Source organism: Amblyraja radiata, chromosome 43 (genome assembly GCF_010909765.2).
Source record: "Amblyraja radiata isolate CabotCenter1 chromosome 43, sAmbRad1.1.pri, whole genome shotgun sequence".
NCBI lineage: Eukaryota > Metazoa > Chordata > Chondrichthyes > Rajiformes > Rajidae > Amblyraja > Amblyraja radiata.
The window spans coordinates 13298835-13310838 of record NC_045998.1 but is presented as its reverse complement, the minus strand read 5'-3'; the positions used below and the strand labels follow the sequence as shown (position 1 = coordinate 13310838).

The 12004-nt window shown below is 47.6% G+C and overlaps 1 protein-coding gene across 1 annotated transcript in view; it reads left to right on the top strand.

Annotated features, from left to right (window-relative positions):
- The window catches only part of LOC116968077 (insulin receptor substrate 1-B-like), a 118819-nt gene extending 107080 nt beyond the window's left edge, over positions 1-11739 (top strand). The window contains exon 3 of the mRNA XM_033014701.1: positions 10630-11739. Coding sequence (XP_032870592.1) covers positions 10630-10637 — 8 coding nt within the window. The 3' untranslated portion in view covers positions 10638-11739. The remainder of the gene's footprint in view (positions 1-10629) is intronic.
- Positions 11740-12004: the final 265 nt, after the last annotated feature.

The window sequence follows — 12004 nt, the reverse complement described above, 5'->3', positions numbered from 1 at the left end:
TTCTAATAAATTAAAAACAAAACAAAAAAAAACTGAACCAGATTGATGCATCTGGATAGGATGCTTCCCATGGAACGTCTGCTAAAGTTGGGAAGAGTCATTTGGACGAGCTTTTTGAGAAAGTAAAGGTGTCAGTAGTCATTCTTGACTGTAGTGTCAAAATAGATGGACCTGGCCAATTAGCCCGGGAACTTGACCTCCTTGTGCCTCAAGGACTCACAGATTTCCTATTTCAGTCTCTTGGGGGGGTGGGAGATTGCAACCTTCACGTGTTTCAACGAATGCAATCAACCTGGTGTGCATAATCAAATAAGATCAAGTTGTCCTACAACTTTAGGCTGTGCACGCCATAAGCAGGAAGAAGAAGTCTCTTGGGGTTTGTTCCTTTGGTCTGCCCTCCTCAGAATATCATCTTTGCCTTGCTCCGATGCTGAAAATCCTTAAAGCCCTGTCCCACGGTACATTCCAAGAGCTCTCCCGAGTTTAAAAAAATCAAACTCCTGGTAAGCACGGAGAATGAACGTAGCGGGTACGTCGGAGCTCGGGGACGTCTCTTAGCGGCTCGTAACGCTAACGGCAGGTACTCGGGAAGACTCGCTAACGGTAGGTAAGCACGGGAAGACTCGTGAAGATTTTTCAACACGTTGAAAAATGTCCGAGTACCGACGAGCGGCCATTACCGTAAATCTCCGAGTTCGAATCAGAGCTCTTGGAATGAACTCGTACCGTGGAACAGGGCTATTAGTCCTACACCCTCCCCCTACTAAACGTGCTATCTCCAAATCAAGCTCTTGGATTTATGGAAATGGAAGATTTCCTCCTCTGCTGTGATCTCCAGGGCTTCCAAAACCAAATTCTGTAGAAGTATCCCGATCTGAAGTGTCACCTATCCATGTTCTCCAGGGATGCTGCCTGATCTGTTGAGTTTACTCCAGCACTATGTGTCCTATAACATCAGTAGCCATTTCTTAATTCAACCTGCTTCAACACCTCCACCCAAAACTGGCAAAAATTCACCCAGCACCTTTAAAAAATGGAAAAGTGCTTCACAAGAGCCGTTGAGGCACTGGGACTGGAACTAAGAGGTATCAGGCTGGGCTCATCTCACTATAGAGAAGAGAATACTGAGTGGAGGATCTTCAATGTTTGTAAGCATTGTTGGGGCCAAGGTAGAGGAGTAATGCCCCTGTCCCACTTAGGAAACCTGAACGGAAACCTCTGGAGATTTTGCGCCCCACCCAAGGTTTCCGTGCGGTTCCCGGAGGTTGCAGGTGGTTGCCGGAGGTTGCAGGTAGTGGAAGCAGGTAGGGAGACTGACAAAAACCTCCGGGAACCTCATGGAAACCTTGGGTGGGACGCAAAGTCTCCAGAGGTTTCCGTTCAGGTTTCCTAAGTGGGACAGGGGCATAACTTTCACTTCTGAGGTGGAAGATGAGATAGTTTAGTAAATACTACGCTTGAATCTTTATCCTGGAAGAGTCTGAAGAAGGGGCTCGACTCGAAACGTCACCTATTCCTATTCCCCAGTAATGCCACCTGACTCACTGAGTTACTCCAGCTTTTTGTGTCTATCTTTGGTGTAAGCCAGCATCTGTAGTTCCTTCCTACATTTTACGTGTCGATTAGTTTTAGAGATACAGCACAGAAACAGGCCCTTCGGCCCATCGAGTCACCGCCGCCCAACGATCCCCGTGCACTAGCACCACCCCACACACTACGGACAGCCAATTAACCAACAAACCTGTACATCTTTGGAATGTGAGGGGGGGGGGGGGGGGGGGGGAAACCGGAGCACCAGGAGAAAACCCACACGGCTACGAAGAGAACATACAAACTCCGTACAGACAGCACCTGCAGTCAGGATCGAACCTAGCGCTCTGGCGCTATGAGGCAGCAATTCTACCGCTGCGCCACCCTTCCGAGACAGATAACACCAGTCAAATACCAGTGCCAAGATGTCCAGTTGGTATGCTTGGTCACCATTAAAGCAACGTCAGCAATCACTTTTTAAAGAGCTTTCAAAAACATCTAAAAATATCATGAAATTTGTGTGGGACCGTTTTAAAAACAGTGCTAGCAGGTTCCCTCGAGTAACATTACCCTGTTTCTGGAATAGAGGGTGTGGGAGTCAAATTTCAAGCATGAGTTATATCTGATAGCTCTGGCCACATGAGGTAGCCCTTGAAGTATCACAACACAACACAACCAACGTGTTTGCTGCTGGCAAGGGTTGGCCAATAATGTCAAATTCTCTGATGCTAGGTAACCTGTGAACAACCCTCATAAGATCATAAGTGATAGGAGTAGAATTAGGCCATTCGGCCCATCAAGTCTACTCCTCCATTCAATCATGGCTGATCTATCTATCTCTCCATCCTAATCCCATTCTCGTGCCTTCTCCCCATAACCTCTGACACCTGTACTAATCACGAATCTATGTACCTCTGCCTTAAAACTATCCACTGACGGCCTCCTGTGGCAAAGAATTCCACGATTCACCACCATCTGACTAAAGACATTTCTCCTCATCTCCTTCCTAAAAGAACGTCCCTTCATTCTGAGGCTGTGACCTCCAGTCCTAGACTCTCCCACTAGTGGAAACATCCTCTCCACATCCACTCTATCCAGGGCCTTTCACTATTATGTATTTTTCAATGAGGTCCCCCCATCATTCTTCTAAACCAGCGAGAACAGGCCCAGTGCCGACAAACGCTCATCGTGGGTTAACCTACTCATTCTTGGGTAGACGAAAATGCTGGAGAAACTCAGCGGGTGAGGCAGCATCTATGGAGTGAAGGAATAGGTGACGTTTCGGGAAACTCAGCGGGTGAGGCAGCATCTATGGAGCGAAGGAATAGGTGACGTTTCGGGAAACTCAGCGGGTGAGGCAGCATCTATGGTTGAAGGAATAGGTGACGTTTCGGGAAACTCAGCGGGTGAGGCAGCATCTATGGAGTGAAGGAATAGGTGACGTTTCGGGAAACTCAGTGGGTGAGGCAGCATCTATGGAGTGAAGGAATAGGTGACGTTTCGGGAAACTCAGCGGGTGAGGCAGCATCTATGGAGCGAAGGAATAGGTGACGTTTCGGGCCGAGACCCTTCCGGGTCTCGACCCGAAACGTCACCTATTTCCTTCGCTCCATAGATGCTGCCTCACCCACTGAGTTTCTCCAGCATTTTTGTCTACCTTCGATTCTTTCTTAAACACTACTCATTCCTGGGATCATTCTTGTAACCCTCCCCCCCCCCCCCCCCCCCCCCACTCCGTCACGCTACCTGTCTACCCCCTCTCCCCTAAACCCCACCTGGACCTGCACCTATTTGTCCCCTTCTTCCCCCCCTCCACCTACTGTACGTTCCTTACCTTGGCTTCCCTGGTTGCAAATCCTCAATCCTGTATTCCTAAAACCTCAGGCCTTTGTCCCACCATCTGTCTATCAGAAAGCCAGCCTCACCTGTATCTACCTATTACCTATTTCACGGCGGCAAGGTGTCACATCAAGGGCGCTTGTCTGTACGGAGTCTGCACGTTCTCCCCCATGTCCTGTGTGGATTTTCCCCGGCTGCTCCGGTTTCCCCCCACGCTCCAAAGACGTACAGGTTTGAATGTTAATTGGCAGGGTAAATATTGCAAATTGTCCCTCGTGTGTAGGATAGTGTTAGTGTGCGGGGATCGCTGGTCGGCGCGGGCTCGGTGGGCCGAATGGCCTGTTTCCATGCTGTAGCTAAACCAAATTAAAATAAAGTCTGAAGAAGGGTCTCAACCCGAATTGTCACCCTTTCCTTCTCTCCAGAGATGCTGCCTCCCCCGCTGAGTTACTCCAGGATTTTGTGCCTATCTAAACTAAACCTGCCGTGCTTTGAGCTGCCCCTCTTCCCAGCTTTCTTCCATTCCTCCCAACAATTACTCTGACCCTGAATGTCACCTATCTATGTTCTCCAGGGAGGCTACCTGACCTGCTGAGTTATTCCACCACTTTGTGTTCTTTTTTATCAAGGAATAGTTGATGGGTGGGTGGCAGTAGTGGAAACTTTGTTTTGCACTCCGTCCAGGCAAATCATATCGTGCACAAGTAGATACAAACATCAGATAGACAAAAGAGAAGACAAATCCAGAATGTAGTACATAGCATTTCAGCTGCAGGGAAAGTGCAGGTTAAAAAAAGCACACGGGCCACAAGGAGGTAGGTTGGAAGATCAAGAATTCCACTTAAAGTGTGAGAGAAGAAAATCCAGATTGTAGTACATAGCATTTCAGCTACAGGGAAAGTGCAGGTTAAAAAAGTGTAAAGGCCACTACGAGGCAGGTTGAGAGATCAAGAATTCAACTTAGAGTGTGAGAGAAAAGAAAATCCAGATTGTAGTATATAATAGACAATAGAGAATGTACCAACTTTTTGTTGTGGTGGTAGAGGAATTGCAGCGGTCTTTACGCTGCCTGGGAGAATGGAGTTGATGTGTGCCATGACCAACATCTCAAAGCATTTTATCGTGATTGATGTCAGAGCCATCGGGCGGTAGTCATTAAAGCTTCCCTTTGGCACTAGGATAATGGTGGTCATCTTAAGGAGGGTAAGATCCTCCGACAGGAGTAGGGAGAAGTTAAAGATGTCCAGGAATACTCCAACTAGCTGGTCCGCACAGGTTCGAAGGACATGGCCAGGGACAGGGACTCCATCCGAGCCAGTTGTATCCCATGAGTTCACTCTCAGGAAGGGCAAGCTGCAACAGTGACCCTAGGCCAGTGATGGAGGCTTGGCAGCCGTTACTTGTGAACCTTGAAGGGAAGACAGCGCAATCAACCTGTTAAAATAATGAAGGTGGGCAGGGGGACCAAAGCATGCAGAAGCCCCAAAGACTCAATAAAGACTGCTAGGTATGTCAATTAACTCAAAACCGAGATCGTGACTCATGTGGCAAACATCTTGTGTCAGATAGTGTTTCATTCAAGTGGTGTTTGTATGGCCGTCCGTTTAACCGAGGCCTTCAGTCACCAGGAATATCAAACAGATTTAGCAGGGGGTATATATACTTAACCGTTTTATATATAAGAATATCCCTTTCAGCACACAGACTATTTTTAGCCTTACTCAGCGGGTAGTGCTCTTGCTTCCAAACCCACACCACCAGAGTTGGTGTTGAAAGAGAGCTGCTTCTTCTACTGGGGACGTGTTAAAAACACGTTCCTGTCTGCCTCCTCAGGCCCTTCAGCCCAACTAGCCCACACCGGCCGGCATGTCCCAGCTACACTGGTCCCACCTGCCTACATTTGTCCCATATCCCTCCAAACCTGCCTCATCCATGTACCTGTTTAACTCTTTCTTAAATGATGGGGTAGTCCCTGCCTCAACAACCACCTCTGGCAGCTTGTTCCATACAACCACCGGCCACCCTTTGTGTGAAAAAGTGACCCCTCAGGTCCCTATTAAATCATTTTCTCTTTCACCTTAAACCTATGTCCTCTGGTCCTCGATTCACCCACTCTGGGCAAGAGACTCTGTGTATCTACCCAATCTATTCCTGAAGGTGAGGTATAAGTTCCCCAGAGGCTTCAGAACCAGAATTCTCCACTTGTCCTGCCTAATATTTTTCTTCAAAGACCAAGACTGAAAAGCTCATTAAAGTGCGTTGTTTGTGGGAATGGGATGAATACAAATTAGGGGCTGCATCACTCCTATTAGAACAGGGAGAGCACTCCAACATAAAGTACTTCATGGTCTGGTGAGCACTTTCTCAATGAAGGTGCTACCTTTGCTTTTGAAGCATTTATTATTCATTGCAAAATGAGTCTAGAATGTCGACGTGATGACAGTTTAGAAGGATGAGTGGGGTCGTCATTGAAACTTCCCGAATAGTGAAAGGCCTGGATAGAGTAGATGTGGAGAGGATGTTTCCACTGGTGGGAGAGTCTAGGACCAGAGGCCTCAACCTCAGAATTAAAGGACGTTCCTTTAGGAAGACGATGAGGAGGAATTTCTTAAGTCAGAGGGTGGTGAATCTGTGGAATTCATTGCCACAGCCGGCCGTGGAGGCCGTCAATAGATACTTGATTCATGCGATGTCAGGGGTTATGGGCAGAAAGAAGGCAGGAGAATGGGGTTAGGAGGGAGAGATAGAATGGGAGTGATTGAATGGCGGAGTAGACTTGATGGGCCGAATGGGCTAATTCTGCTCCAGGAACCTATGGACATCAGCCACCGTTACTGTGGTAGCAGAGGGGGGGAGATGAAGCTGTCAATTGGTCATCTGTTACGGATCCTATTACACACCCTGTAACTTCAGTTGGAAAACATAACTGTAAAGGCACGCAAATTACGGGACCTTGTGGTCGTGATGAGCCGCGATGGTCCCACGAAGGTCAGGCGCGATTACATGCCGTCTGGAGCGGTAGAGTTGCTGCCTTACAGCGGCAGAGACCCACGTTTGAATGTGGGATGAAACCGGACCGCATGGGTTTGCTCCGGTTTCATCCCACACTCCAAAGACGTGCATGTTTGTAGGTTCATTGTCTTCGGTAAAATAGTAGCTCGACTGCTACACCACTGTGCCCCTCTATCTAACCAATACCTAGCCAATATGTCAATGTTTGTCCGTGCATGGATTGTGCAAATTAACTGATTTATTTACTAATTACAACAATCACTACACATGGGAGATGGTTACATTGTGGCACAGTAAAGTTATAAGATGAGAGTGTGTGTGTGTTGGAGTGTGTCTGTGAATGTGTGTGAGTGTGTCTGTGAGTGCGTGTGCGTGCATGCGTGTGTGTGCGCACTTGAGTGAGTGCATGTGTATGAGTGTGCATGTCAGTGTGTCTATGTTTGTGGGTGCGTGTGTATCTATGTACACGTGTGTGAGCATGCGTGTGTGAGTGTGTGGGTGACTGCGTGTGCATATGTGTGTGTGCGATTGTGTGCGCGTGTGAACTTGAGTGTGTGTGTTCAGGGAGTGGGTTCTTCTTGCAATGTGCAGCCTGGTGTCTAGAGTTTGTCAGCTACAGTGCTGAGTTGGTCAATATCTTGGTGAGAGGCCAATTGGACAAGCAAAGCAGAATATATGTTAAAGCACAGAATGTACCCAGATTATAATTAAAAAATGATGGCTGCTTTTTGCTAGCTTGCCAGAGAACATGAGGCTGAGAGAGCTGGGGGAGCCTGCAAGATGGAAACATTCGAAATGTTAACAGTATCTAACTCATCGATGATGTGCTTAGTGCAAATGGCCCTTGACTGGTGGAAGAATCTAGGACTCGAGAGGGCACAGCCTCAGAATAAAAGGACGTACCTTTAGAAAGGAGATGAGGAGGAATTTCTTTAGCCAGAGGGTGGTGAATCTGTGGAATCTCTTTAGCCAGAGGGTGGTGAATATGTGGAATTCATTGCCACGAATGGCTGTGGAGGCCACAAGTCAGTGGATATTTTTAAGGCAGAGATCGACAAATCCTTGATTAGTGTTCCCTACACATCAGGGATCAATTTACAGAAGGCGATTAGCCTACAAACCAGCATGTCTTTTGGGATGTGGAAGGAAACAGAATAGAAACAGGCCCTTCAGCCCACCAAGTCCGTGCTGGCCAGCGATCACCCCGTACACTAGCACTATCTTACACAGTAGGGACAATTTACAGAGGCCAATTAACTTACAAACCTGTACTACTTTGGAACGTAGCAGGGAACTAGAGCACCCGGATGAAACGCGTGCGGTCACAGGGAGAAGGGTTCAAACTCCACCCGAGGTCAGGATCGAACCTGGGTCTGTGGCGCTGTGAAGTAGTAGCCCTACCAATGATAACGTGATCTCATCAAAAGGTGGAACATGAGAAATATGGCCCCTCTAACCCTCCGCCATTCAGTAAGATCATGGCTGATCTGATCCTGACCTGAGCCCCATTGTCATGTCTTATCCCCTAAACATTGGCCTCTCTATAGACCAGAGATGAGGGAACATTGTTCTCATCTGTTGTCCCAAATAGATGAGCTCTTATTCTGAAACCATATCTCTTATTTCCAGATTTCACCCTGAGGGAATCATCCTTTCAACATCCAACCTTTCAAATCACCTCTAAACTTAAAAATGTAGTTTAGTTTAGAGATACAGTGCGGAAACAGGCCATTTGGCCCACCGAGTCCGTGCCGACCAGCGATCCCCGCACACTAATACTACCCTATACACACACTGGGGACGAATTTACATTTACACTTATAGCCAATTAACCTACAAACCTGCACGTCTTTGGAGCGTGGGAGGAAACCGAAGATCTCGGAGAAAACCCACGCAGGTCACGGGAAGAACGTGCAAACTCCGCACAGACAGCACCCGTAGTCAGGATCGAACCCGGGTCTCTGGCGCTGTGAGGCAGCAACTCTACTGTCCAAGATATTGCCCAAGATACTGAAATGTTTTGAATGCTGTGCAAAAGATAAACCTGGCTCCAGATCAGATTGTTGCACGCCATGTGTTTGAGTTTGTCACCATAACTTAGGCCTGGCGTTCGAGATTTTGCTGTGATCAGCTTTTATATTTAACCAGGTTTATGTTGGAATTGCCTTGAGTAATACGATCCCTAACATAGTGATCGAAAAAATACAACTGCACCGAATTAACAGTGCGCTGAATCCTGGCCAGTGCTGTTTCTAAGAAAAGTCTATGATGATATTATTCTCATAGCAACGGGGGGAAAGGCCTTGTTTAGTTAAACACACTTTGGAGGTTGTGGTATTGACTGGCATTTGGCCATCTTTTCCTCCTTGCTGGGGCCTGAAAATGCAGTTGTTCTCAAGCATAATAGTAAATGAATGAACACTCTACCTCTGCATTCCTGCTTCTGAGGTTATCCACTTTGGCGGCAAAAACAAGGGGGCAGATTATTATCTCAATGGGGTTAGGTTAGGTAAGGGGGAGGTGCAGCGAGACCTGGGATCCCTGGGATGGCGGGACTGTCATATGAGGAAAGATTGAAAAGACTAGACTTGTATGCACTGGAGTTTAGAAGGATGAGGGGGTTCTTATAGAAACATATAAAATTATAAAAGGACTGGATTAGATTAGATTAGATTAGATTATTTAATGACCACACAGTCAAGCTGGTGGAATTCAGGTTCAGTACAGGATGTTACAAGGTAGGCTGATTCCCGTCAAACATAACATAAAACACAACATCATTCAATATACAGTACATGCATGGGGAGGATATGTGCTGTTGTCATAGTGTGTTCAGAATTCGGATTGCGTGTGGGTAAAAACTGTTTTTAAATCGAGATGTCTTGGCGGACAGTGAGCTGTAGCGCCTTCCTGATGGCAGCAGGTGGAAGATGTGGTGAGCTGGGTGGGAGGGATCAGAGATGATTTTCTTCACCCTTGACACAGACCGTTTGTGATGGAGTGATTCTATTGATGGAAGGGGAGTGCTGATGATTTTGGATGCTTTGTTAACTATGCGTTGTAATTTATTACGGGAGTGAGTGTCTAAACTGCTGAACCAGACTGTAATTGATGAAGCTAGATGCAGGAAAGATGTTCCCAATGTTGGGCGAGTCCAGAACCGGGGGCCACACACAGTCTTAGAATAAAGGGGAGGTCATTTAAGACTGAGGTGAGAAAACACTTTTTCACCCAGAGAGTTGTGAATTTGTGGAATTCCCTGCCACAGAGGGCAGTGGAGGCCAAATCACTGGATGGATTTAAGAGAGAGTTAGATAGAGCTCTAGGGACTAGTGGAGTCAAGGGATATGGGGAGAAGGCAGGCACGGGTTATTGATTGGGGACGATCAGCCATGATCACAATGAATGGCGGTGCTGGCTTGAAGGGCCGAATGGCCTCCTCCTGCACCTATTTTCTATGTTTCTCCCGCCCCCAACAGCAAAGTTGCTGCCTCACAGCGCCAGACAGAGTCGTGGATTCGATCCTGACTACAGGTGCCCCCGCCTGCATAGAGTTTGGATGTTCTCCCCGTGACCTGCGTGGGTTTTCTCCAGATGCTCCGGTTTCCTTCCACCTTCCAAAGACGTACAGATTTGTAGGTTAATTGGCTTCGGTAAAACAAAATTATAAATTGCCCCTAATGTGTGTATGATAGCGTTAGTGTGCGTGGATCGCTGGTCGGCATGGACTTGGTGGGCCGAAGGGCCTGTTTCCCCATTGTTTCTCGAAACTAAACTAAACTAAGCTAAACCCAGTTGCTCAACACTTTGACTCCCCCTCTCATTCTCACACTGACCTTTCTGTCCTGGGCCTCCAATGTCAGAGTGAGGCCCAGCGCAAACCAGAGGAACAGCACCTCATATTTCGCTTGGGCAGCTTACACCCCAGCAGTATGAACATTGACTTCTCTAACTTCAAGTAACCCTTGCTTTCCCTCTCTCTCCATCCCCCCTACCTTTCCCAGTTCTCCCACCAGTCTCACTGTCTCCAACTCCATTTTATCTCTGTCCCACCCACTCCCCTGACATCAGTCTGAAGAAGGGTCCCGACCTGAAACGTCACCCATTCCTTCTCTCCAGAGATGCTGCCCGTCCCGCTGAGTTACTCCAGCATTTTGTGTCTACCTTCCATTTAAACCAGCATCTGCAGTTCTTTCCTAAAGTAAGCTAATGCCTGGCTGAATTTGTTTTTTCTTCCTTTGCTTTCAGATTGCTGATCGAAGGTCCTTGGCTTTCGGAAGGATTGCAGATACACTCATCGGCCACCCATCTGCGGAACAATCCTCGACTTTGGTTCAAGGCTGAGGGAGGGATTTCAGTCGCTTCAAGCAACAGCCAACTCACCTCAGATGCAGTTCTATAGAAGTAAATGATGACTCTCATTTTGCACAGACATTCAACACCACGGGCACATCCCTGGTGTAGCACAACCCACCCGCTGAGCCTTTGAGAGATGGTCGGTGAGTGGGGAGAAAAGGATTAAAATAAAAACCAAACACAGTGCCAAACTGATCTTCAGAGGGCCAAGTGAGCCATCAACTGGATACAACCTCTTTCTTGATTCCTGAATTAACTTATCTAACCACGCCTGGTCATTCAGGCCGACGTGGGAATGGTGCAGGAAGACTTGGCGAGGAACCGACATTGCTCACCATCTTCTGCTCTCCCCCGGTCTACAGATTGCAACCCACCCTTGCCTGACTCACGGACATCCATCGGTTTGATGCCTCTATCTAGCGTAGAGTACATCACCTTCCGTTGAGGGGGAGCGAATGGGAGGTCAATCAGTTCAAACCTCCCTCCGATTTCATTGTTCCTCTCCCTCCCCCAAATCCACAACCCAACTGAGAGCAAGAAAATCCGTTGGGATACGCACAGTCGAAGAGTTGGCATAGTCGCCCCCTTCTTCATCCAACTCTTCAGATCTAAGATGGCCGCCTGCTTTGACTTGACTGCACCTGAGGCCAGTCACAGACACCATTTTGAACTACACCAGCACAGTGGCTTATCAAGCTACTGCTAACTCGCTGTCATGTACACCCCTTTATAGATGTTGGAGTGTCAAAAACAAAGTGGCAATGTGTTTTCTTTTAAACGTACTTGTGAGTTTTGTTTGGACTTGCAGCTAAGTTCTCACGATAACCAAACAGGCCTTGAATCTTGGGTTGCCAACTCCGGTTTGCCATCTTGCTCGAGGTTCCATCGTGACCTCTTGCCGTTCACTTGTTTAAGAAAGAACTGCAGATGCTGGAAAAATCAAAGGTAGACAAAAATGCTGGAGGAACTCAGCGGGTGAGGCAGCGAAGGAATAGTTGATGTTTCGGGTCGAGACCCTTCTTCGCTCCATAGATGCTGCCTCACCCGCTGAGTTTCTCCAGCATTTTCGTCTACCTTCTTGTCATTCACTTGTCCCTTACCCCATTGGTCTCCTAATTTGAGGAAGGACATCCTTGTGATTGAGGCAGTGCAGCGTAGGTTCACCAGATTGATCCCTGGGATGGCGGGACTGTCATATGAGGAAAGATTGAAAAGACTAGGCTTGTATTCACTGGAGTTTAGAAGGATGAGGGGGCATCTTATAGAA